Raw genomic sequence first — 26,656 nt, forward strand, 5'->3', positions numbered from 1 at the left:
TAAAACTTCCAGATTTGGTACTTTTGCAGAGGATGAGTGTGCTACATATCCAGGAAAGGTTTCTTGTAATGAATGGAGGTTTTCTTTGTTTGGATTTATTTGTTTGCTTTTAAACTGATCGTATTTGGATTTCACCACTTTTTCCACCAATGTCTTTTTTTTTTCTTCCTGTTCCAGGATTCAATCTAGTGTTCCAAATTACATTTAGTTATGATTTCTCACTGATCTCCTCCAATCTGTGACAATTCCTCTGTCATTCCTTACTAGGTTGGCTAAATTTAGGGGAAAATGTTGTTTTGTTGTTTCTTTTTATTTATCTTTATATCGGGAGCATTTTCCAATATTCTAAATTAAACCAACTTTGTTTTTATGGTAGAAGAATGTTAATTTTTACTTTTTTTATTATAATTTTATGAATTAGCTGTGGCTGGATAAATTAGGGACTACCTGTTCACCTTATAAAATAAGTTACTTTAGGATTTCTTTCAGTAGTTCCTGTAACCACATGGGGAATTCAGATGTGTATTTGCCGTTGCTTGAAGCTATAAAACATAAATTTAAAAATTCTCTTTTAGGAAGTGGTTTTCCTTTTCAGTAAGAGAAAGCTGCTATGCTTTCATATGTTGGCTGTCCTGCCGCAGATGTCCTATCTACGTACATAGAAAGTAAGTTCCTGCCATCCTTGGGTACTAAAATACGTTGCTCCATAGAGGGTAGATAGTTGTCTGGCCTTCCTGCTACTGTGGGTCCCAGTCAACTTAGTAGAGAAGACTGGTTATCTTCCTAAGATGGGTTTTATACCCTCTCACCACTTTTCATCATTCAGAGAAGAGACAAAAAAGGACAGCTAGTAAGATAATAGGAGAACCAAGAGCAAGTGTGCCCTAGAAGCCAAGTGAAGAAAATTTTAAGAATGAGATAGTACCCAAATGTGTGTTGGGAGACAGCCTTCACAGAGCCTACATTCTAATGAGGAGGTCTAGGTAACAAACAAACAATAAAATTAAATATTTAGTATGCCAGATGGCATTGCTATCCAGATAATTGCTATGGAGAAATATAAAGCAGGGCAAAAGAGAAAGAGAGGAGGTCATGGTTGAAGAATGGAATGCTTGAAATTGAGATGATGTCATGGATGCAATCATAGTAAAGGTCAGAGTATAAGCAAGAAAACAGACTGCTGAGGTGTAGGGTAGAAGACACCATCATGGAATATGAAGTTAGGGGACTGAGAGGCCAGCATATTGAAATGATCATCTAGTGGATATCAAAATCACCAGATTTATGAAAAAGTAGTGTCACAAGGAATAAGAGTGAGCCGAGACATTTGCAAATGGTGAGGGTGAATGCCTTGGAGACAGGTGTGTGGTGGTGTATAGAGGACTGCAGCAAGGAGTTTTGAGTATTAGAATAAAATGTAATTAGAGCAGGGGCTCCTGGGTGGCTCAGTCAGTTAAGCATCCTACTTCAACTCAGGTCATGATCTTGCAGTTTGTGAGTTCAAGGCCCGCATCGGGCTCTGTGTTCACAGTGCAGAGCCTGCTTCAGATCCTCTGTCTCCCTGTCTGTCTGTCCCTCGCTTGCTCGCTCTCTCAAAAATAAATAAATATTTAAAATTTTTTTTAAGTTAATAAAAAAATATTATTAAAGCAAAGACTATTCTGGCCATGATAAATAGGAATGGGACTTATCCTTCTATTTTAAACAACTAAAAACAAAAAATGTGTATGAAACAGAGTTCTCAGACATTGGACAAAAGGCAGGGCAGGACAGCGATCGCCATGAATGCTTCAGCTTATTGCCTGGAGAGCATTTCCAGGTTGCAGTGCAGAGATGGGGAGTCCAGACATTCCTGCCGTTTTTCTAAGTTGAGACCATTTAGAATTGCAAGAGGCCAACTTAGCTAGAAATTTTAGGGTGAGAGTACCGGAAAGGAAAAAGCTTAATGGAAAGTTCTAGATCTACAAGGAGTTCCTCTTGAGTCTGCAGCTGATAACTGATCTGCAGATAAATGTGAGGAAACTACCAAACACTGGAAAAAGGACTAGGAAAAAGAACAGGCAGAACAATTCCCCCAAGGCTGGGAATAGCTCACGTTCCCAATAGCCAGAAAGTAAAAACCTCAAAATATGTAGGAGGTTGGGTTGAATACTCAGAGGAGCATTGTTTCCGTAGTAAAGACAAAAGAACTCTAAGGTAAAGAATGCTTTTGTTTCACCTAATAAAGCTTGAAAGTATGTCTCGGAGGGGCACCTGGGTGGCTCAGTTGGTTAAGCGACTGACTCTTGGTTTCGGTTCATGTCATGATCTCCTAGTTAGTGAGTTTGAGACCCTCATCGGGCTCCACAGTTGGCAGCACAGAGCCTGCTTGGAATTCTCTCTTTCCCTCTCTCTGCCCCTCCCCGGCTCGTACTCTGTCTCTCTCAAAATAAATAAGCTTTACCAAAAAAAGTATTCCTTGGAAAGGTCAAAAGTAACTTGGCTATATCTCACCATTGTTCACAAATATTTAAAGGAGTGCAAAAGAAAACCCGTCATCCAACAAGGTAAAATTTAGAATTCCTGACATCAAAATAAAAATTTACCAAGCATGCAAAGAAGCAGGAAAATATCACCCATAAAGAGGAGAAAAAACAATGAATAGAAACAGATCCCAAAATGGTACAGATGACAGAACTGGTAGACAGGAACATCAAATCAGCTACTTTAAATAATCTATAGATGTTCAAGAAGACAGAAGAAAGCATGAACATGTTAAGGAGAGACACAGGAAACAAAAAGACCAACATTAAATTTCTATGGTGAAAATGCAATCTGTGTCTGAGACAAGAAAAAAAAAAAGATGTACTGGATAAGATTGAATAACAGATTAGACGTTGCAAAAGAAAAGATTAGTGAACTTGACAGCAATAGATACTATCCAAAATGGAAAAGAGGGGGGCAAAAAAAGACTAAAAAGAAATGAACAAGAACCCCACCAGCATCAGTAAGCTGTAAAACAGTTTTAAGTGACCTAATATGTGTGTAATTAGGGTTCCAGGAGAAGAGTAAGGGGAGAGGGCATAGAGTGAGATGAGGGAGGGCCAAAATAATTTAGGAAATAATGGCAGAAAAATTCCCTGTCTATAAACCCACAACTCTAAGAAATAACAAGAATCCTAGCAGAAGAAACATGAAGAAAACTACACTGAGGCACATCACAATCATGTTGCTTAAAACCAGAGAAAATCTTAAAAACATCAAGGAAAGAGACTGCAGAGCTTTAGGGAGGAGAGAGTAATAGTGATCTGGAAGTGCTAGAGAAGCAGTGTCATCAGGAGAGGGGTTTTGGTGGGAGTAAGAAGGTGAAGAGAACATTTGGAGAAGGGCTTGAGAATGTAGGGATCCCACTGATTCATGGATTCAGAGTGCTCCAGAAGGCACAGTGGAAAGGTTTCAGGAGTTGGGGACACCACAGAGATGAGGCCAGATTAGGGGATATATGAAGCCATATTTGTATAGCAGTGACCTGTGAATCTTAGATTTCTCATGACTGATGTAAGCAGAAAATAACAGGCACAATGTGATTATTCCTGATGGTCTCCAAAGCAGATTGGGGTGGCAAGGCTGTGGTTGTTGGGGATAGGGAGCCTGGGGGATCTTACCAAGAACAAGTAGAGCCGGTCTTCACTCCAGCTGTTGAAAGTGTGGAGCCTGGGAAGAACAGACTTGCCAGACGAACTTTATGCCTATAATTAATTTCCCATGCATCCACCATGGATATGTGTTTGTGTCTGTTTTCCAATCAACTTTGCATCCTGATTTTTTAGGCACTTGTAGAGATGCCATTCCTATACCAAATATGATCCCAGTGAAAGGAGTTATTTCATCTATGGGAAGGAGGCTTCCTGCAGTGTCTGTGTGCCATATTTGGATAGAATTTGTTTTTATTTTCAATCATGTTTGGTTTTCTGAAATTGTTCTAAAACCTTTCATCAGATGGTTTTTGGCATTCATATCCCACTACTATAATCACTTGGTATCTACTTATTTATGTAAAAGTACTAGATGTCTCATAAGCTATTTTCCTAGGGCCCTCATACCTCTCCTTCCTAAAATCAACTAGTTGATGTCTTTTTTGATTACATGAAATTATAGAGTTCCTCCTTGTCAAGATTCAAATGCGATAAAGAAAGCATTCTGTTCGGAATTGAGCATCATCTGGGGTGGATTAAGTAATACTTGGCAACAATTAAAAATAAGCAAGAAAAGGGGTACCCTGGGTGGTTCAGTCAGTTAAGCGTCCAACATTGGCTCAGGTCATGATCTCTCAGTTTGTGAGTTCGAGCCCCGCGTCGGACTCTGTGCTGACAGTTCAGAGCCTGGAGCCTGCTTTGGACTCTCTGTCTCCCTCTCTTTCTGCCCCTCTCCAGCTTGCATTCCTCTCTTTCTGTCTCTGTCTCTCTCAAAAATAAATAAACACTAAAACAAAAATTAATTTAAGAAAAGGTAAGCAAGAAAGCCACAAGTGGTACCTGTGAGATTGCTTTAATAATCAGCTTTTCACAACTTGTTTGTTCTAAAATGTATATATTTAACTGTTATATTGTCATTTATTTGATAAAAACTATAATTGAGTAGAAAAGTGTGCTGACCTTCAGCAGTAATAATAGGAAGCCTGGTTATTTGGACTATATGGCCATAAACAATGCCTCACTGCTTACTTGGTGGCTGCTTACCTTAATTACAAACCAAATACTTAGAAAAAAAAATATCATTTAGCAGGTAAGCCTTCTAGTCCAAAATCTATAAAATTTTCTTCATTATCTCATAGGACACCCCATATAACCTTATAAGAGCAACATTTTGCAAGTTTAGCATGTTTATGACCATGAATGTACTTATTATTAATTACACTCTATTTCCTGTGGCTATAATGTGTGTTTAAAATCTGCATTCTCTTAATAGAAACAGTAAATGAACAGTATGTATATATTACTTCTTACTGGGAAACACAATTTTCTATGGTATTCCTTCTGCCAAGTTGTATTAATCATATTCAAATCATATAAGAATATCATAAAGCTAACTCAGTTCATATCACACATTATCCTCAATGTGGCATGTGTGTGCCTGATGCAGATCTCGTTTATTTTCCTTGCTATGTTTAATCTGCATAATTATAGTTTTGTTGACTTTCAATTTCCTTGGTTAAGAAACAAAAGTCAACTGAGTAAATTTAAAGATACTTATTGGCTTTATTCAATGATTCATGAATCAGACAGGATCTCATATAGCATATGAGCATATATGCTCATATAGAAAGGAATTCCAAGGAGCTGTACAAAATGAAAGACTTTTATACACAGAATGGAGCAAAGGAAGTTGGATTGGTTGTGGCAAGGTCGTCTTCCTTAAGGGGACAGAAGGGGTCTCTCTGTCAGGCAGGTTAACTCACTAGCACTGGACTAGATTAGGGATCCATTTCTGGGAGAACCAAAAATAATGAAGTCCATTTAGTTTGGTGACATGAGGCGTTGCATGAGCAACTCTATTTTTGGCCTGTTGTCTTGTTTTTAACACCTTAAAGCAGAAAAGCCCTTTGAAAACCAAAATACTTAACCATCTCCCATCTTTCAAAAAAAAAAAGATCTGGAAAAAAGAAACATTTGCACTAAAAATTTTGCATTAAGTCTATTCACTATGAAATGGCTTCAAGGAAGTGTTGAGTTTAGGAGAAATTGGAAGAAATGTCGTCCCTTTTCCCACATGCTTGGTAAGAGCCCCCTGTGTGATGTGGTTGCCACAAATAGCAAGGTGGTATTAGTTTAGTTGTAACAGAAATACAGCATTCAAGGGGCCCCTTGGGTGGCTCAGTCTGTTAAGCGTCCGACTTCAGCTCAGGTCATGATCTCGCATTTCATTAGTTCAAGCCCCGCATCGGGCTCTGTGCTGACAGCTCAGAGCCTGGAGCCTGCTTCAGATTCTGTGTCTGCCCCTCCCCTGCTTGTGCTCTCTCTCTGTCTCTCAAAAAATGAATAAATGTTAAAAAAAAAAAATGCAGCATTTGAACAGTAGGAATTTATAGTCCCATTATATTATTCTGCCATAGCTAGAATATTGTGTGTGTTTTTGGTTATCTTATTTTAATGTTTTTATATTCTCTTTTACCTTGTTATCCATGTGACTGACCATTGGCACACATTTTAAAAATAATTTATTTGAGGTAGAAAGGGAAAAGGTATCTGATCAATATTATAAAGTTCTAAACCTTTTTTTAAACTGTATCATTCTATGAATTGAAAGCCATCTGATAAGTCAAGAAAAATAAAAAGACCATTATTGTATTATCAAAGTGTTCTAAAAGAACCACCTCATATAACAAGCATTAGCTTGTCCTGATTATAAGATCAAATACATAGGGGCGCCTGGGTGGCGCAGTCGGTTAAGCGTCCGACTTCAGCCAGGTCACGATCTCGCGGTCTGTGAGTTCGAGCCCCGTGTCAGGCTCTGGTCTGTGAGTTCGAGCCCCGTGTCAGGCTCTGGGCTGATGGCTCAGAGCCTGGAGCCTGCTTCCGATTCTGTGTCTCCCTCTCTCTCTGCCCCTCCCCCGTTCATGCTCTGTCTCTCTCTGTCCCAAAAATAAATAAACGTTGAAAAAAAAAAAAGATCAAATACATAATTAGCTAGCTGTCATTTTTCAAGAAAATTTAAAGCAGTGGTCTATCACCTTAAAAATCTTTATAGGAGCAGGTTAGAATTTTTGCAACTTGCATTCGAAAATTGGAAATTTCGGGGCGCCTGGGTGGCGCAGTCGGTTAAGCGTCCGACTTCAGCCAGGTCACGATCTCGCGGTCCGTGAGTTTGAGCCCCGCGGCAGGCTCTGGGCTGATGGCTCAGAGCCTGGAGCCTGTTTCCGATTCTGTGTCTCCCTCTCTCTCTGCCCCTCCCCCGTTCATGCTCTGTCTCTCTCTGTCCCAAAAATAAATAAACGTTGAAAAAAAAATTAAAAAGAAAATTGGAAATTTCACATTGGACGTATAAAGCTAAAATATCTACGCCTTTAAAATTATGTTCTATATTTTTAGTGTTCTATGTGAACAAAACATTGTAGCCATTCATTTTGAAAAACTAGAGCTATTGGAACTTCTTCGTTGGTGTGATCATTCAAGTTTTCTATTAAAGTTAGAATCCTTCCATTTTCAGCATGTAGAATTTTTCCCCCATTTGTAGTTTTAGCAAAAAGCTATCATATTAGAATATAACATCATTATGATTGAGTAAAAAAAATCTTTGCTTTTGACATCGGACATATGTGAAGAGGATTTAAAAAATAACCCAGATGTTTTTGTTTCCTCTTAGGTCTTCGGGTAACTGTGCTTCTGACATCCTTCCTTATGGTTTTGGGAACTGGTCTAAGATGCATACCTGTATCAGACTTAATGCTTAAAAGAAGGTAAATCATAAGTAACTTAAAATTTATCCCACATTTTTCTCTTTTTTATGAGTATATTATATATGTTTGGTTATAAGCATTTAGTAAATAGTTTCAGTTTTAAGAGTCTCAGTAGAAGGTCATATTTATATTAGCATTTATTTTTCCCCCTACATGATGATTAATTCAATAAACATTTATTAGTTGTCATATGGAAGAGGACTCTACTAGTTTTTCTGTAAATAAAAAGAACAATTAATCTTCATGCTATCTAGGAGCTATAGTGACCACAGGAAAATAATAGTATAACATAAGGAAGAATAAAGTAGTTAATGCAGTAGAAGAAGTATAAAACTGTCCTGAGAGACTGAGAGAAGTTTTGGCTGAGGGTGTCAAAAAGAGTTCAAGCGGCACCTGGGTGGTTCAGTCTGTTAAGCATCTCTTTTTAAAAAAAATTTGTTTTCAATGTGTATTTATTTTGAGAGAGAGAGAGAGAGAGACAGAGCTCAAGAGAGAGAGGGGGACACAGAATCTGAAGCAGGCTCGAGGCTCTGAGCTGTCAGCACAGAGCCCAACGTGGGGCTTAAATTTGTGAACTGTGAGATCGTGACCTGAGCCAAAGTCAGATGCTTAACTGATTGAGCCACCCAGGTGTCCAAGTGGCTGACTTTTGATTTTGGCTCAGGTCCTGATCTCAACAGTCATGAGATTGAACCCCACATTGGGCTCTGCGCTAAGCATGGAGCATGCTTGGGATTCTCTCTCCCTTCACTGTCCCTCCCCAACTGGTGTTTTTTCTCTCTCTCTTTCAAAATAAATGAATAAACAATAAAAAAAAAAGTTCATGAAGGGGGTGATAATTAAACAAGGCATTGGAGGCTGAGTAGAATTTGATAACTGTAGTTTGGGGAAAGAATATTACAGAGTAGAATAGCAGGAATGAAGGCATAGAGGTAGGTAAGCATAGGCCTCTTCTGGGATGGATAGGTAGCTTCGTTTGTGTACAGCATCATTTCTGCAACTGGGGTCTCTGGATGTATTCTCAGAGGGCACAAGGTACAAGAAAATTTTAAAGCTTTATTTTCCTGTTGGTTAGAATATTAAAAATTATTTTACCAGTAATAATCTGTAACTAAAAGACATTTTTACTAATCAGAACATCAATTTCTTAAATTAGTGTTTCTTAAACTGGGGCCATAGGATGTGATCTTGAAACTCATTGAGAAATTTTTCCCCTTTAAAGGGGACCCATAGGGGCATCTGGGTGGCTCAACCCGTTAAACATTTGACTTCGGCTCAGGTCATGAGCTCATGGTTTGTGGGTTCAGGCCCTGCGTCAGGCTCTGTGCTGATAGCTCAGAGCCTGGAGCTGCTTCAGATTCTGTGTCTCCCTCTCTCTCTGCCCCTCCCCAGTTCACGCTCTGTCTTTTTCTCTTTCTCAAAAATAAATAAAAATTAAACAAAATTTTTAAAAAAAGGATTCATAGATTACTCAAGTTTGGGAAACACTGGTCTACGGGATAAGGTATAAGAATGGGATATAAAGAGATGAGTTTAGAAAAGGTTATCCAGAATATGAGGGATCTTAGATGCTGTCCTGTAGAATTGTGTTTTCCTCACTGGGCAGTTGGAAGCCACTTAGTTCTTAAGTGGCTCAGAGCAACAATAGGACCTGACCTGTATTGGGTAAACTCCTGATTTGAGGTATGTAAGATTGATTACAGAAGGGAGAGATAGTTGGTAGGAGTCCAGGAAAGAAGACATGAGAGCCCAAATTGGAGTCATTCTTTTATTTGTTTATTCATTTATCAGTTTAGTTACTCGACAGAATTCACTGTGTGCCAAGCTCTTTTCTGGACATGGGGAATACAACAGAGAACGCTATAGACAAATGCTTGTCTCTTGGAGTTTACATTCTGGTTGGGGAAAGAGGCAGTAAGATAGATAAGTAAATAAAATATATAGTATGTGTTATGGAGAAAAAATAAAGTAGGAAGGAAAGATTTGAAATGTCAAGGGAAGGATGGTGAAATCTCAGAAAGAATGGCCAAAAAAAAAAAAACAAAACCAAAAAAAAAAATGCTTACTAGGAAGATAACTTTATGGGGTAAAAACCCAAAGAACGGACCATACATTATCTGGGGGCCAAGCATTCCAGGAAGAACAACAAGTGTAAAGGGTGGGAAGGGAAGAATGTGCCTGCCTGGCAGGGAGGCTGGTGTGGCTGGAGCCATGTGAGATATGAGAGATTTCATGGGAAGAGTGACAGGAAATGATGAGACCAGGCTGGTTATGGAGTGGTGGGAGCATGAGACAGGGTCCTTTAAGACCTTAGCTTTTTCTGAGCTAGAAAACCATTGGTGGTTTTGAGTTGAGGAGAACCTTGGTCATAAGCTGCTCTGTTGAGAATAGACTGATGCTGAAGGTCAAGGGCAGGAATAAGAAAACCAGTTGGGGAACTGGTGCAATAAACCAGGTGAGAGATGATGGGTTTCTGTGGAAAGTTAGTCTTCATTTCCTATCCTTTTGAGTGAGGTTTTAACAGATGAGTTTCATTATTGTGTTTGAGATGTTCATAATTTTTCAAACATACGGGTTTTTTTTTTTAAGCATCCACAGTTTTTAAGTACAAACTTCAGTAAACTTAACTTTAATGATGCATTCTTTCAAAAAGCCCATTAATATTTTTGTTAGCTTTTCTTCTGTCATGGGCGATCCATATTATTCTCTGTAGTCTTATTTCCCTTTATATCCTTTCCAGTTGTAAAATTCTAGGAATAATGAAGACTTGACTCTTCATCTTGGTGAAGAAGATGGTATGAAAAAGAAATAGAGCTCATAAAGAAATGTAAACAAAGAGAGATGAAAGAGAACTGCTAAAATAAAGAGTTCAGAGAGATTGAATCTTTCATAAAAAGAGGGTATAAATTGAATTTTCAGTCCTTATATGTTCATCTATAAAGAATGTAGGAATATTATCTCCTTAAAATGACACTTCGTTTTATGTCCATACAGTATTTCTTTTAAGCAGTAGTGTTAACAATGCATATGCAGCTGTTAAAATGAAAATGCTACAATTAGAATACGTGTTTTTGACTAGTAGGTTCAATAGATCACCACTTTTAAGCTTCAGTCTCCATCCTGATACACAGCGGGAAGGGGTAAAGACCTTTAACATGGATTTGACTAGCGCTGAAAAGAGTATTTGGCCATCTATATTTTGTGCCCCTGTTTTGCTTGGAGCTTTTTGAGTCTCAGACCCAGTCTTCAGGAATAGTGACCCTCCACCCTTGGCTTCCTATATCTTAGCTTCTGTAAGTCTCAAAACATGAAAATAGCAGCTTCTGACAAGCTCTTTTCTCAATCAGGATTTTTCTTACCACCTTCCTATTGGTTCTGTACCTCTGCATGGTATCAATATTTCTTTTATCTGCATAGTACCAATAAAAATTCAAGGAAATTATTTTGCCACTTCTATTAACGTCATGGATAAATAAGGAACTTAGAATAATCAACTATAAAGCATGTCTTCTATGATTGGGAAGCAGATCATACAAAAAAATTATAGATGACATTGTTCTATAGCACTATATGATATTGCATGCCCAGTAAATAAAGATTTCTGGAAGGTGAACTTAAAGTAAGTTATATCTGCTGTTAATCGTATGTGTTTATCCAGCAATTCCCTAACACATGCCATGTTATCTTCTAGTTCAGTATAGTTTTCATTAATATAAATAATAGATAACATTTACTAATGTGTGTTAGAAAGTTAAATAGTATGGTTCTAGTAAACATAGATTTTTTTTAAAGAAATATATTCTATTGTAAAATGCTTTTGGCTGGCAAAATTACATTTAAAATGACCAAAATGGCTGGCTCAGTTGGTGGAGTATGCGACTCTTAACCTCAGGGTTGTGGGACCAAGCCCCACATTGAGTGTAGAGATTACTTAATTATAGAGTAGAGTAGAGTAGAGTAGAGTAGAGTAGAATAGAATAGAAAGAAAAGAAATAACCATATCAGAAATATTGTTTATTAAATGGTTTTGTGATAATTACTTAGCTATCTGGGGACCAAAAAAAATGAAGAAAAACCTTAAATCTCTGTCTTACCACTTAAGTAAATTCAAATTGGATCAAAAATTTAAATGTAAAAAAAAATGAACCATAAAAGTGTTAGAACATGGACTATTTTTCAATACTTTTTGCATGGGGAAGGCCTTCCTACACAAGTCCCAGAAGCCATAAAAGAAAGGCTTCATCTGGGACCTCATCAAAATAAAAAGCTTCTGCACAGCAAAGGAAACAATCAGCAAAACTAAAAGGCAACCGACGGAATGGGAGAAGATATTTGCAAATGACATATCAGGTAAAGGATTAGTATCCAAAATCTATGAAGAACTTGTCAAACTCAACATCCAAAAAACAAATAATCCAGTGAAGAAATGGGCAAAAGACATGAATAGATATTTCTCCAAAGAAGACATCCAGATGGCCAACCGACACATGAAAAAATGCTCAACATCACTCATCATCAGGGAAATAAAAATCAAAACCACAATGAGATACTACCTTACACCTATCAGAATGGCTAACATTAACAACTCAGGGAACAACAGATGCAGAGAAAGAGGATCTCTTTTGCATTGTTGCTGGGAATGCAAGCTGGTGCAGCCACTCTGGAAAACAGTATGGAGGTTCCTCAAAAAACTAAAAATAGAACTACCCTACAACCCAGCAATTGCACTACAAGGCATTTACCCATGGGATACAGGTGTGCTGTTTCGAAAGGACACATGCACCCCCATGTTTACAGCAGCACTATTAACAATAGCCACAGTATGGAAAGAGCCCAAATGTCCATCGATGGATGAATGGATAAAGAAGATGTGGTGTATATATATACAATGTAGTATTACTTGGCAATCAAAAAGAATGAAATCTTGCCATTTGCAACTGTGTGGATGGAGCTGGAGGGTATTATGCTAAGTGAAATTAGTCAGAGAAAGAAAAAAATCATGTGACTTCACTCATATGAGGACTTTAAGAGACAAAACAGATGAACATAAGGGAAGGGAAACAAAAATAATATAAAAACAGGGAGGGGGACAAAACATAAGAGACTCTTAAATATGGAGAATAAACTGAGAGTTACTGGAGGGGTAGTGGGAGGGGAGATGGGCTAAATGGGTAAGGGGCACTAAGGAATCTACTCCTGAAATCATTGTTTCACTATATGCTAACTAATTTGGATGTAAATTTAAAAAAATAAAAAATAAAACAAGTTAAAAAAAGATTCCGATGTGAGGAAAAAAAAAGGCTTCATACATCTGAACACATAAAAATTTATATTATCTTCATGATTAAATATACTACAAAACAAAGTCACAAGTTAAAAACTGGGGAATATTTGCAACAATAAAGTTGTTGAATTTTAGTTGAAAAGAATTCCTTCAAATAAAATAACTTAGTAGGAAAATGAGTGACAGGTATGAATGAGTGAGCAATTACAGATATTGAAATACAGATGACGTAAACTTAGGGAAAGATGTTAAGCTCTCTGTCATAATTAAAGAAATGAAAATTAAAACAGCAAGTAGATATCTTTTTATTGGCAAAGATGAAAAAGTGTGATGACATGGTATGTTGCTCAGGGTAGGAAAAAACGGGCACCACTGATGTGCGAGTAGTTTGGGGCATTCCTATTTGGAGGGTATTTTGACAGTATTTAGTAGATTCAAAATGCAATTGTCCTTTAACCCAATATTTACACTTCTAAAAAATTAGCCCACATATAAAGCTCTACCAGTTTGCAGGAATAAGCATGTTTATGCAGCTTGGCTTGTAATAGTAGGTGACTGGTCAGAAGGGCAGTGTCTTCAAAAGAGGATTGGTTATGGTGAAGTGTATGATGGAATAGTATGCAGCTGTGAAAAGGAAGTGAAAGTTCTGTTAAGTGCTGAACAGAAATGTTTCCAAGATATAGTGTCAAGTTTTTTTTTTAAATGCAAAGTTTACATATTATGTAACATGTTATGTTTAAAATGTTCCTACTTAGAAAAAAGTGGGAAGGATGTATGTGCCAGTGTTTGGCAAGGAACTGTTTTTGAAAGAAACCATTATATTGTTTCTGAGAAAGATGTCTGGGGAACTAGAAGTCTGGGGTTGAGGGGAGATTTACTTTTTTTTCTTTTTTTTGGTACTCTTTCCTATTCTTGGAAATATTTTTACCATGTGCATATATTACCTTTTTGACTGAAGACACTAGTTAAGTGAAACTAAAATGACCACGTTAGAGTTTTAGTAACAAGAATAAGAGAAGGAAAGGCAAAGAAGGGTTATATGCAGATTTCCCCAGTATAGAAATAGAAACCTTTCCGTGTAAAAATGAACACTTGATAGATTTCAGGATTAAGACTCTTCTCTGTAAAATACATTAAGATTCAGGTTTCCCTAGGTCAGTGTTTTTTAAAAGTATGGTTTACAGACTACCTACTTATTAAAAATGCAGATCCCTGTGCCCCACTGTAGTTCCACTGATGTGGTCTCTGGAATGAATCTCCAGAATCAACAGTTTGAACACGCTCCTTTGGTTAATTTTATGTTCATTTAAGTTTCAGAACTACTCCCTAAGTTCTAGCATCCTCACTTTAAATGATTAAGCACATTGCATTGTGCTTGTCCATCCTGCAGTATAGTCACATAATATATTTAATGTCTTGAAGCAGATTAAGATTTAGCCTTTATTCAATAATTTTATTTGCCCCAGTTTGACTCTTAAGCCTCCAGGGGTCAAGTTTCACTACTGTTTCTGCATGGTGGTAATATGGGCTCTGGATGAGGGAGATTGGTAGGCAAAGATAACTCATCTTCATTAGCAGTTAGCAGGATAAAAAAATAGAAAGCTGTGGATAATACTTTTTCCTCTTTTGGTTATCTTTAGGATATGGTGATTTTTGAGACATTTCTTCCAAGGGCCCGTTCAGTATCTTACATGAATATTTTTATTTACTTTGTTTAGGTTAAACATAATATACGTATAGAAAAGTACATAAACATATATGTACACTTCAGGGAAATAATCATAAAACAGGCAGCCATGTACCCATTACCTAAGTTAGAATTCTAGAATTCCCCATGGGCCCCTCCCTCATCATACCCCTCTCCTTCCCTACTTTACATAATCATAATCAGACATGTTGATAGGATTCCCAGAGTAGGCTGAGTTGAAAGTTATGAGGAATATATTCAGAGTCTGTTGTAAATCCCAATTTTTTTCTTTTGAATAAAGATTTGCCCTAGATTTTTTTCTCTTAATGTCAAAAGGAACAAACAATTAAAATATTATTTTATCTGCAACAAAATCATTATAGGAACAAAATAGGCCAGTAGTAGATGTTGGTAATAATTTAACATAATTAAAAACCTATAAGTCAGTAGGTTATTAAACAAATCATATTTTATTAAGTAGGTTTATCTAATATGTGTTTGGGAAAATCAGTTACTTATTTGGTTACCTTACATACATCAAAATACATTCCAGATGGAGTGATGAGCTGCGTATTTAACAGGGAGACAGTATCAGGGAAAATTAATCTTATCTCTAGAGAGATTTCTTTTTTCCAAGCATAAAAACCATGAAAAAGATCACAAAGGGAAAGATTTATAGGTTGGACTACATAAACATTTGAACCTTTATGCTTCAAAACAAATCAAAGTTAAAACGCAAACTGGGAAAAATGTGTTGCAAGTATGATAGATAACCGATAGAATAATATAAAAATATATAAGCAATTTAGGAGGGTGAATGGAAAAACAGATACAGTAGACATAAATAACAAATGTTGGTTTCCAGATTTCATCCTTTAAATTCATAATTCAACAGTCAGCATTTATTGACAGCCTATGCATTAGTAAGGTATAAAAAGCTAAGCTATATAATAAAGATACCAAAAATACACAGACTCAATGAGATAGAAGTTTATTTTTCTCTGGAAAAAAAAAAAAACAGTCTAAAAGATAGTGGATTGCTTGAGATTTGCTCAAAGCAGGTAGGCAGCTCTGTTCCACAAGGCCCTCCCAGGACCCAAGTTTCTTTTCTGTTGTTGCTGTAACATCCCCTAGAGGGATGTCCTCGTCCAAGTGGTTGAAGCCGGCTCATAGTCATACTCTCATTCTAGCCCACAGGAAGGGAAGTAGGACATCCAGGGCAATGACTACATCTTTAGGTGATGAGGAAGAGGTTGTATATGTCATTTGTATTCACATCCCATTGTAGACTTAGTCACATGGCCACCCCTGTCTTAAAACAGATTAAAGCCCTTCTGTAAGAGAGTCTAGAAATACAGCTCAGCAGCCATGTACCCAGTTAAAATGCAGGTAAATAATGTAGATAAATATATAAAGCATTCACTTAAAATGAGAAAGATTGCAATACACCAGTAGGGAAAAAAGACGAGTAATCAAAAAAGAAATGCAGATTAAAATGAGAAGATGCCTTTTGGCCTTACCAAGCGTGGTAGGCAGAATAATGCCCCCAGCCCCAAAGGATATCCATGCTCTCATCTCTGAAACCTATGAATATGTTATGTTACATGGTGAGGGAATGCTTTGGTTGCAGATGGAGTTAAGTTTGCTAATCAGCTAACCTTAAAATAAGGAGCTTATCCTGAGTTATTCATGTGGGCTCAGTGTAATCACAAAAGTCCTTAAAAGAGACTGAAGAGGAAGTCAGAGATATGCAGCCTGAGAGGACTCAAATCTCTGTTGCTAGCTTTGAAAACAGGAAGGGGGCCTCTAGAAACCAGAAAAGGCAAGGAAACTGATTATTCTCTAGAGCCTCTATAAAGGAACAAAGCCATGCTGACACCTTGATTTTGGCCTAGTGAGACCCATGTTGGATTCTGATTTACAGAGCTGTAAGATAGTAAATTTGTGTTGTTTTAAAGCCACAAGTTTGTTTTTTTTTTTTTTTTCAACGTTTATTTATTTTTGGGACAGAGAGAGACAGAGCATGAACGGGGGAGGGCCAGAGAGAGAGGGAGACACAGAATCGGAAACAGGCTCCAGGCTCTGAGCCATCAGCCCAGAGCCTGCCGCGGGGCTCGAACTCATGGACCGCGAGATCGTGACCTGGCTGAAGTTGGATGCTTAACCGACTGCGCCACCCAGGCGCCCCAAAGCCACAAGTTTTATGGTAATTTGTTACAAGAGCATTAGAAAACTAAACCAAGTTATTTGTGTGTATGTGTGTGTGTGTGTTCTTAACAGTGACACTCAGTGCTGATGAAACTTAATGCTGGTGAGACAAACATCAATCACAACTAATGGGGATATAAATTACTACATATCCTTCTGAAAACAATTTGGGAATATGTTTCATAAAACCTAAAATGTTCATATCCTTTGACTTATTGACCCTAAAGAAGTAATTTGGGAAGTAGCAAATATTTACATACAAAGATTGTCACAACAGCATTATTAATATTAGCAAGTAAGTAGCAAACATTAGGAAAATGGTTAAATAAGTTTTGTATATCTGCATAGTAAACTGTCATGCTGTTATGATTACCAAGAATCTTTAATGAGAAGATGCTTATGACAAACTATGAAGTTAAAATGACTCAGTGGATAAAACTGTATATTCAGTATGGTTTTTGTGGTTACCGATGCTTAAGTATTGAGAGATGCATTGGGGCAGAGTGGGGGGTGGGGGGGAGAACTGAAAGAAAAAAAGAAGCTCCTGGGTGGCTTAGTCGGTTAAGTGTCCATCTTTGACTCTGGTCATGATCTCACAGTTTGTGGATTCAAGCCCTGCATTGGTCTCCATCCTGACAGCTCAGAGCCTAGAGCCTGCTTTGGATTCTGTGTCTCCCTCTCTCTCTGCCCCTCCCCCACTTGCACTGTCTTTCTCTCAAAAATAAATAAACATTAACATAAAATTTGTTTTAAATACATTAGTATGGTTGTCTGGGCTATGTAATTGAGTTAGTGACCTTAATTTTTTTCTTTTTTCTTTTTTTTTGGGGGGGTGTTTTTTATTTTATTTTTAAGAGAGAGAGAGAAAGAGAGAGTGTGAGCAGGGGAGGAGCAGAGAGAGAGAGGGGGACACAGGATCCGAAGCAGGCTCCAGGCTCTGAGCTGTCAGCACAGAGCCTGATGCAGGGCTCGAACCCATGAACCGCTAGATCATGACCTGAGCCAAAGTCGGCACTCAACCGACTGAGCCACCCAGGCACCCCTGGATTTTTTTTTCTTTATACATTTTTCTACTATGAGTATATATACTTTTAAACTAAGAGGACAAAATAAAAGAAGATCAGAAAAAAGTTATGAGACAAAATGGGGGGGGTAGACATCTCTTAGACCAAGACAACACCCATTTTCCCCCTCTACCTTGCTGAGAGAGTATTACTTTTGGCCTTAAAAAAACCCCTGTGAGATAAAGTACCTTTGGAGAAGTTGAAACACCAAGAGAATAGGTGATTCACCAAAGATTATACAGGTAATAAATTTAGCTAAGACTAGAAGTTTTGGTTTCTGATGTCTAACACTCTTCCCTGTGTTTTTTTTATGTACTGTCTGTAACTGGTACTTGATAAGTTATCATAAGCTATTTAGGGTCAAGACCATAATATGTATTCATCTTTATATTCTCCTTAGTGTCTAGCTATAGGTGCCTTGCCCGTGGTAGATATTGAATCATAGTTGGCCAAAATTATTAAAGGATATAAAAGTGAAATAGATTTTCTTAAAAAAAATTTTTTTTACATTTATTTATTTTTGGTAGAGACAGAGCACAAGTGGGGGAGGGGCAGAGAGAGGAGGAGACATAGAATCGGAAGCAGGCTCCAGGCTCCAGGCTCCAAGCTGTCAGCACAGAGCCCGATGCGGGGCTCAAACTCACAAACTGCTAGATCATGGCCTGAGCTGAAGCCAAATGCTTAACCAACTGAACCACCTAGGGGCCCCTGAAATAGATTTTCTTAAAACTGAAGACTGCAACAGCAGTCTTTAGAAGGCTTATTCCTTTCCACCATCAACTCTTTCTTCCTTTCTTCCTTTTTTCAGTAATTAATTCATGACATCTCTGACCCTTTTTTTGCCCTATATTTTCTTGGACTAAATAAAGGAAAACTATTTCTAGCACTCTGCCATTTTCAAAATCCATGAAATTCTATAACACACCAGTTTACTCTGATGCAGGATGATTAGGAATTGGGAGAACGTTTTTGAAACATTGGCATATTGAGTCTTAGAAGTAAATATTGTTGTCAATTCTAAATTATTTTGTATTAAAAATACGTAGAGTTAAAGTTAAGAATGCTGGACTTACACTGAGGAAGTATCTACTGTGTTTCTAAACCAATTTTCTATCTATTTTCTATCTTCTAAACCAATTATCACTACTGCTAGCTGTAATAGATTTCTAAAGTAGATATATGCACAGAAAAAAAAAAGTATGCTAGCTACTTGCATGCCTTTGGATCTGAGAACCTTTGAGTTATCTTAACAATCAATGATTTTTATTAATAATGTTAAGAGAACTTTGAGAATGAGACCATGTTGGAAGAGTAGAGAGATTTGTAGACTGATTAAGTCAGATTTTGTATTATTTTCCAGTCCTGGCTTAGCCATTAGCTAGTTATATGACTTTGGAGCTTCCCCCAATACTTTTTGGAGAAAAGAAAGTTATAAAATTATAAGTATGATTCTAAATGTATCAGCCTCTCTGGAACTCAATTTTTATATCTGTAAAATGCAGAGGTGGGTTATCTAGATGAGGTTTGAAGTCTCTTCCAGCTATAAAAATTCGAATTCTAAAACATATTCTAAATAGAAAATAGTTGAGGAATCCCAAGTATTTGTTCCAGGATGTCAGAAAGCAAAAGGTTAGGATACCAGAATATCATTAAATACAAACTAAAATGTCAAGTACATTAGAAAACCATGAGCTGTGGATCTTCAGTTTGAACTTTAGCTCTTGGCATTTGTTTGAAAAGCTGTAGTATAGTGAATGATATGAAATGGAATGTGGCTGTGCGCAAATGCCATCCCACGTGCCACTGAGGCCTGGGCGGCAGGGGGTGGGGGGGTTTGGGGGAGATGGGGTTTGCTCTTTGAGGGCTGAAGGTGAAGGTGCACAGGGCAAGAGCAGGATTTTGTGAGGCTGTCTGTAGTTCCCTTCCCCATACCCCTTCCCTCCTGTCCCCCACCCCCCAGGCCTACCAAAGGCTAGCAACCCTCAGGAGTTCTGACACTAGTGGGCAGCTCCTGGTTTTCCTACTCTCTACCATCTAGTTCTGCTGCTGCTGGAAAAAACTCCAGGTCTTTAATTATCCTCTCAGCCTGTTAGGGAAATCACTCTCGCACCCATTTTGCCACCTGACTTGTGGGGATGAGACAAACTTGGCCTCAGAAGTAGGCAGAAGCTAGGTAGGAGGAAAAAAGGTGAAAAAGGGGGAAAAAGAGCATTGGGGAAAGGTGAGAGGGAATAAATCAAGGAATCAGAGGAGACTGGGATGAAGAAAGAGGGCAGCACACCTGCCTTTGGCAGATCTGTCACATCTTGGCCTGCAGAGTTCGAGACTTGCATTCCCCTAACAGTGAATGTGACTGGCCACTATCAGGTGTGAAGTTTCAGGTGAGGAGGCAAGAGTTAAAGCCCGTGAGTTACTGAGTTAACTGTCTGGAGAGCTCCCTTTCTGCTGCACAGCTTGTTGCCCAGGAGCTGCCTCCATCCTAACTTCTCTCTACCCTTCCCGGGTCTACCTCACTTGCATTGACCATGCGTTTACCACCCTCAGTGTAGTATTGGTTTTGTTTGTTTGTTTGTTTGTTTGTTTGTTTTAAGTTTTATTGCCAGAATATTTGTTAATCATCTTGGTTTTTGTATCACTGGATTTAAACTTTTTAAAATGGATCTGATGTATGTGTCTAGGTAACTGAGAGTTCTGCAACGCAAGTAGTGTATTTCAGCAACGCCGATTCCCTGTACCTGAGTCAGTCTGTGTTCTACTAGAGAGCATCCACACTTCGTGAGACACTGTGGCAAATTTAGAAGCCATGGTCCTTATCTGCAAGGAACTTTAACTTGCAAAACAAAACTGAAGCATATAATGATGACACAGAAAAACTGACATTAAATTATGGGATCTGCTTCCTTTTACTGAAGATTGTGAGTCACTCCTCTTGACAGTCAGCCCAGATCAATAGGTATTAATTTCTGAAAGCCAGCTTCTTTCACGAGTGCTAAAAAGCATTAGGACAATCACAGTGAGTTGCATTTGCCTTTCAGTATGTGAAGGCAATGGAGACTTTTTGGTCCAGACAATTCGTTTAGGCTTGGGTGTTTTTTTCTTGTCACTTTGCCAAGCTTATATACCTAATTTTTGTTCTGGCATCTAACGACTAGCACCGTCTAAATCCAAATTTCCATTTTCTCACAAGTGTTAACTTCATCCTCAACATTCTGCTGAAACAGCTCTACTCAGATCATGAATGACCTCCATGTTGCCGAATCTAACGGTTACATTTCAGATACCAAATGATCTTTCTGTTTAACTTGACCTGATCTGTTTAACCTGATCTGTTGAACTTGATGAGTCAACCACTCATCCTCATCTCAAACCCTCCTCTCCTTAGTTGCTGCTGTACTGTTCTTTTGCCTTTTTTTTCTACCTCTGTAATTGCTCCTTCTTAGTTGTCTTTCTAGACTCTTTTTCCTGTATTTAAAAAATATTGGTGGGGTGCCCAGGTGGCCCAGTTGGTTAAGCGTCCGACTTTGGCTCAGGTCATGATCTCACGGTTGGTGGGTTCGAGCCCTGCACTGGGCTCTGTGCTGACAGCTTGGAGCCTGGAGCCTGCTTCGGTTTCTGTGTCTCCCTCTCTGTCTTCCCTCCTCCCCCGCTTGTGCTTTCTCCCCCCAAAAACATAAAATATGTATATATGTTGCTATTCACCAGTGTTTGTTCCCCAACCCCAATATATAGCTCTTAGCTCAGATCTCTTTTTTTAGCTTCTGATGTATATTGAATCACTTATTGTACATTTTTATGGACTTAAATATGCCTTCCAAATATGCAGTCATCTCCCTATAGCCACATCTATTATATGGCTAAGAACAGTCCCCCAAACCATCCCCTGTTCTATATCCCCACTGTTGTTGGGGACTTGTATTCTAGAGTCCCTCAGGGCATGGCACTTACTAAAATAACTCCTGTCCTGCAATATTAAGATTTTCATATTTGCCTGACACTGTTTTCTGGGGTGGCCAGTACTGCCAAAGGGTCCTTGCCCTGGGCTCCTTGCCTGAAAGTTACCACTCTGGCTTTCCTTCAGCTTTACTATTCCCTATGTGCTGAGGAGTCTGTAGGGCCAGGGGGATGTGCCCACCCTTCTCATCACAGTCTAGCTACACAAGACCCCAGATGTGCCAGCAACAGGCCTTTTTCTCAGGTCTGTTCTTCCAAGAGTGGACCCCATACTTGGTATGTACTCCCCAGGCTCAAGGGGTTGCCAAGGAGCAGCTGTTTGGAAGACAAAACTTGGAGTCTGACTTTCAGGTCCACGTGCATACATGCGATGATATTGTCAGACCAGAGCCAGAGGTCAGAAGAGAAGGAAGATATTGAGGGACCTCCATTAGTACTCTTCTCACAGGCCCCACAGCATTAAAGGCGGGACTAATTATTGCCTTCTTTTTCTTTATATTCCTGGTACAGTGCTGATAGGTGACACTTAAACTACTCCTAAGGATTTGAAAGGCAAGGGCTTTAGCTTTGTAATTTCATATTCCCATCACAATGCCTACCCAGTACATACACTCAGTACATGTTTGTTGAACAAATTAAATAACATAGCTTGTATTGAACCGTTTATAAATTATTTCATCTTCTTTACTGTCATTGAATAGAGTTTATTGTAATATTTGTATGATTTTAGTCTTATGGCCACCTGTTTTCACAAAAAACATACCTCTAATTTTGCATTACCATTAAAATGGGAAAACTAGATTTTAGATATACAGTGAATTTTAATTTTAAATATATTTTTAGGGGTGCTAGGGTCATGAGACTGAGCCCCGTGTCCATGCTCAGCATGGAGCCTGCTTAAGATTCTCTCTCCCTCTTCCCCTGTCCCCTACTTGCATATGTGTTCTCTCTCTGTCTCTAAAATAAAAAAATATTATATATATATATATGTATATATATATATACATGAAATATATATAATATATATAAAATATATATATATAATACATGAAATATATATATATTCATATATATATATATGAAATTAGTCCATAATATATATATATGTATATATTTTATGGACTAATTTCATAAAATAGGGTAAGTTAATGATAGGTACAGAAAACAGTGTCAGGCAAATATGAAAATCTTAATATTGCAGGACAACAGTTATTTTAGTAACTGCCATGCCCTGAGGGACTCTAGAATACAAATGTGAAAAAGAATAAGACTGTGCTCTGGAAAACACAAAGGATTTGGCAAGAGCAGGGTCTAGATTTCCCTGTCAAGTTTCCCATGAATTCAGGAGTTAACCCAAAATCCTGTGGGTCCAGTTCTCCTTACTGAGTTCATTTGTAAGGAATGTGTTTGTGCATTATGACTTTTAATGCAAAATGCACATAACTACTACAGTAATTTTTTTAAGTTTATTTATTTTGAGAGAGAGAATGTGTGCAGAGAAGGAGCAGAGAGAGAGAGAGAGAGAGAGAGAGAGAGAGAGAGAGAGAATGAATCCCAAGCACAGAGCCCAGCGTGTGGCTCAAATTCATGAACCATGAAATCATGATATGAGCCAAAATCAAGAGTCAGATGCTCAACCGACTGAGCCACTCAGGTGCCCCTAGAATAAATTTTAAACACCAAGTTAGCATGTTTTGATTCCCAAGGTGATTTTTTCACTCTGGCAATTCATGTTTTAGGTTGGCCCCCCAAGTTCAGTGACCTTGTAGACTTAGAACCCATCTGAAATGTCCCTAGTGCTGATATACCTGTTTTGGATACTATTTTTATCACAAGCTTGCACCTTGTATGACTTATGTTTGCTGCTTAAAAAATAGTCTATTTGTGATTCCAATGAGAGGTAACACATAGTTAAACCATGGCAATAAGCTGGGTTTTATGCAACTTAATTCTCTCAGGATTCATAGTGTTTTATCATGTTTTGTTTTTTGTTTTGTTAACAGATTGTTTTTTCCATGTTCACATTCTACTCTTAACATTTTTAGGCACAATAAAATTTACTTATTCCAGCCCTTCTCCTTCTAGATGAGATGAGCCTTTCAGGAACATGTCTTTAGGTATTAAATATCAAACGGTTACTCTATGAGTCATCGTGCACTGTCTGTTGTGCCACCACAAATCACGAATAAAACCACTCAGCGATAATTGTTTCAAAGTATTTCTAGATGAAATTGCTCTGTTATAGCTTGGGACCCAGTGGCGTTTGGAGTAGGTATTCAGTTTCATAAACAGTGTAAATTGTTTTTGTCATCTAGAAAATAGTTCCCCTTTCACAAGAAGATTTTAAAATGTCTTCGGTCTTCTTAATTTAGTAGTAGTAATGATGCCTAGGGCTATTTTTGTCTTCAAATAATTTTTCCAACATTTTCAAAAATTTGAGCAGACCTAATTCACATATTTCACTTCCCACTCACTTATGCCTCTACATTAGGGCCCTACCTCTCTCCCATATGCCTGTTTATTATTTCCTTCTATATTCAAAAAACTTTTTCTAAGTCTTGTAAGGTGGCAGTTATTTTTAAAAAAAGGATTTGGTGTCCTCTTGGTGGTTGAATAGCAAAACAGGGGGGAAAAGTGTCACATGTGTATCACATACACTGTTCCTTCCCCTTCCTCTACCTCCAAGGCAGAAGAGGTTGACTTGCCTCCCTTTCTTGCATATGCTTTTTGGACTTCTGGCTTCTCTTCTCCTTCAAGGCTACTCTTGAATGTGAATGTGTATGTTGGGAATTGCAGGAGCAATGGGAGTAGAGGCTTTGACAAGGAATAGGATAGAGCACTAAATAGAATATTGAGAAAAGATGAGCAAGAGAACGAATGGAATAGAAACAAGAAACTACTTTTTTACTAACCCTTACAGTTAAAGCCACAGAGTATTAGAACTGGGGGGGATGTTGTACTCCTGTGATTACAGTAGCTTAATCTTAACAGATGCTCAATAAATGTATATTGAATTTAGACTGATCTCATTTTATGCGAGAAGAAATGGAATTGCGCAAAGATGTATTGCCCAGAACCATTCAACTAGTTAGTTGCAGAGCTGTAGTTGCAGAGCTGGGCCAGAACCTAAGTCCTCCAGTTTCTCAACCAGTTCCCGTTCTATTAGAAGCTACTATAATGACTGTTTTTGTTTATTTTTGTTTTTTGTTTTTGTTTTTGTTTTTACTCCTATCACCTGACACAGGGTAGGCATGAAATGTTTTATAGCATTTTATTATTTTTTTTCATCACCCCGCCCCCCCCCCCCTTCCTTCCCCTCTGGTAACCATCAATTTGTTCTCTGTGGTTAAAAGTCTTTTTCTTGGTTTGTCTCTCTCTCTCTCTCTTTTTTTTTCCTTTGCTCGTTTGTTTTGTTTCTTAAATTCCACATATGAGTGAGATCATATGGTATTTGTCTTTCTCTGACTTATTTCATTTAACATTATACTTTCTAGCTCTATCCATGTCGTTGCAAATGGCAAGATTTCGTTCTTTTTTATGGCTGAGTAATATTCCGTTGTACTTTTTTTTTTTTTTTAATGTTCATTTATTTTTGAGACACATAGATACAGAGCACAAACCAGGGAGGGGCAGAGAGAGAAGGAGACACAGAATCCAAAGCAGACTCCAGGCTCTGAGCTGTCAGCACAGGGCTCTGTGGGGCTTGAACTCACAAGCTGTGAGATTATGACCTGAGCCAAAGACAGATGCTTAACAGACTGAGCCACCCAGGTGCCCCTCCATTGTACTTTTTAAAAAAAAATTTTTTTTAATGTTTATTTATTTTTGAGACAGAGAGAGAGCATGAATGGGGGAGGGTCAGATAGAGAGGGAGACACAGAATCTGAAGCAGGCTCCAAGCTCTGAACTATCAGCACAGAGCCTGACGTGGGGCTCGAACTCACAGACCGTGAGATCATGACCTAAGCCAAAGTCGGACGCTTAACCGACTGAGCCACCCAGGCGCCCCTATTGTACTTTTTAAATATCATTTTAGTTTAAGAAATGTTGAATACACCTGTATAATTTTTTTGAATGGCTGGTGGCACTTACTAGGTCTGTTTATGAATGGCAGTCTAGTAGAAAGAATAAGGATTTTGGAGTCAAACTAGGTCCAAATCTCTGCTTTGCCTGTTAGCACTTGGGCAAGTGTCTTAATCTTTCTAAACAGAGGCTTTAACATCTCAACAAATAGAGATAATAATAGCTACCACATGGTGTTGTTATAATAAATGAAATAAGGTTATTTGGAGTATTTAGTTTGGTATGTGGCATAAATCAAAGGCTTCAGTAAATATTTGTAAAATGAGTAAGGGGTAAGTATTACTGTATTGATCTCACTCCTGGGGAGTCAACATACTTTACCTTTCAGATGTGTCCTGTTCTTTACAGACATGTATCCTTATTGCCATAGTTAAACTGCAGTTTAGCTAACTTCTTTTTGTGTAGAAATGTCCGCTTCAGCTACCTCACAACCTTTTAATTTTTTTTAATTCCAGATTAATCCATGGAGGACAGTTGTTAAATGGATTGGCAGGTCCAACGGTAATGAATGCAGCTCCATTTCTCTCTACGACGTGGTTTTCTGCAGATGAACGGGCCACAGCCACAGCCATTGCATCAATGCTCAGTTATCTTGGTGGAGCATGTGCATTTTTAGTTGGGCCACTTGTTGTTCCAGCCCCCAATGGAACATCACCTCTTCTTGCTTCAGAGACTAGCAGGACCCACATTAAAGATCTCATAGAGACTGTATTATATGCAGGTATTTTAGAGTTTATTTTCTTCCTGCTCTACTTTGTCTTTTATCCCAGTAACCTTCACTCCACTCTGTACACCAGATCACTTCTTACGAAATACTTAGGAGTTCCAAAATATACATAGACACGCGTGTTTTTCTTGTCATATAATATGGAGATGCCTATTTAAAACTTACCCTTTCTAAGAAGTTATTAAGTTTAAAATGTATTATTGCTACATGGAAGTTT

At 38.1% G+C, this 26,656-nt stretch overlaps 1 protein-coding gene across 2 annotated transcripts in view; it reads left to right on the plus strand.

Moving 5' to 3' along the window:
• The window catches only part of SLC49A4 (solute carrier family 49 member 4), a 78,666-nt gene that overhangs the window by 1,610 nt on the left and 50,400 nt on the right, over positions 1-26,656 (plus strand). For both annotated transcript variants that reach the window (XM_003991709.6, XM_045037024.1), the window contains exons 2-3: positions 7,342-7,435; positions 26,168-26,433. In XM_003991709.6, coding sequence (XP_003991758.2) covers positions 7,342-7,435; positions 26,168-26,433 — 360 coding nt within the window. The remainder of the gene's footprint in view (positions 1-7,341; positions 7,436-26,167; positions 26,434-26,656) is intronic.

This window comes from Felis catus, chromosome C2, assembly GCF_018350175.1.
Source record: "Felis catus isolate Fca126 chromosome C2, F.catus_Fca126_mat1.0, whole genome shotgun sequence".
NCBI classification, from domain to species: Eukaryota; Metazoa; Chordata; class Mammalia; order Carnivora; family Felidae; genus Felis; species Felis catus.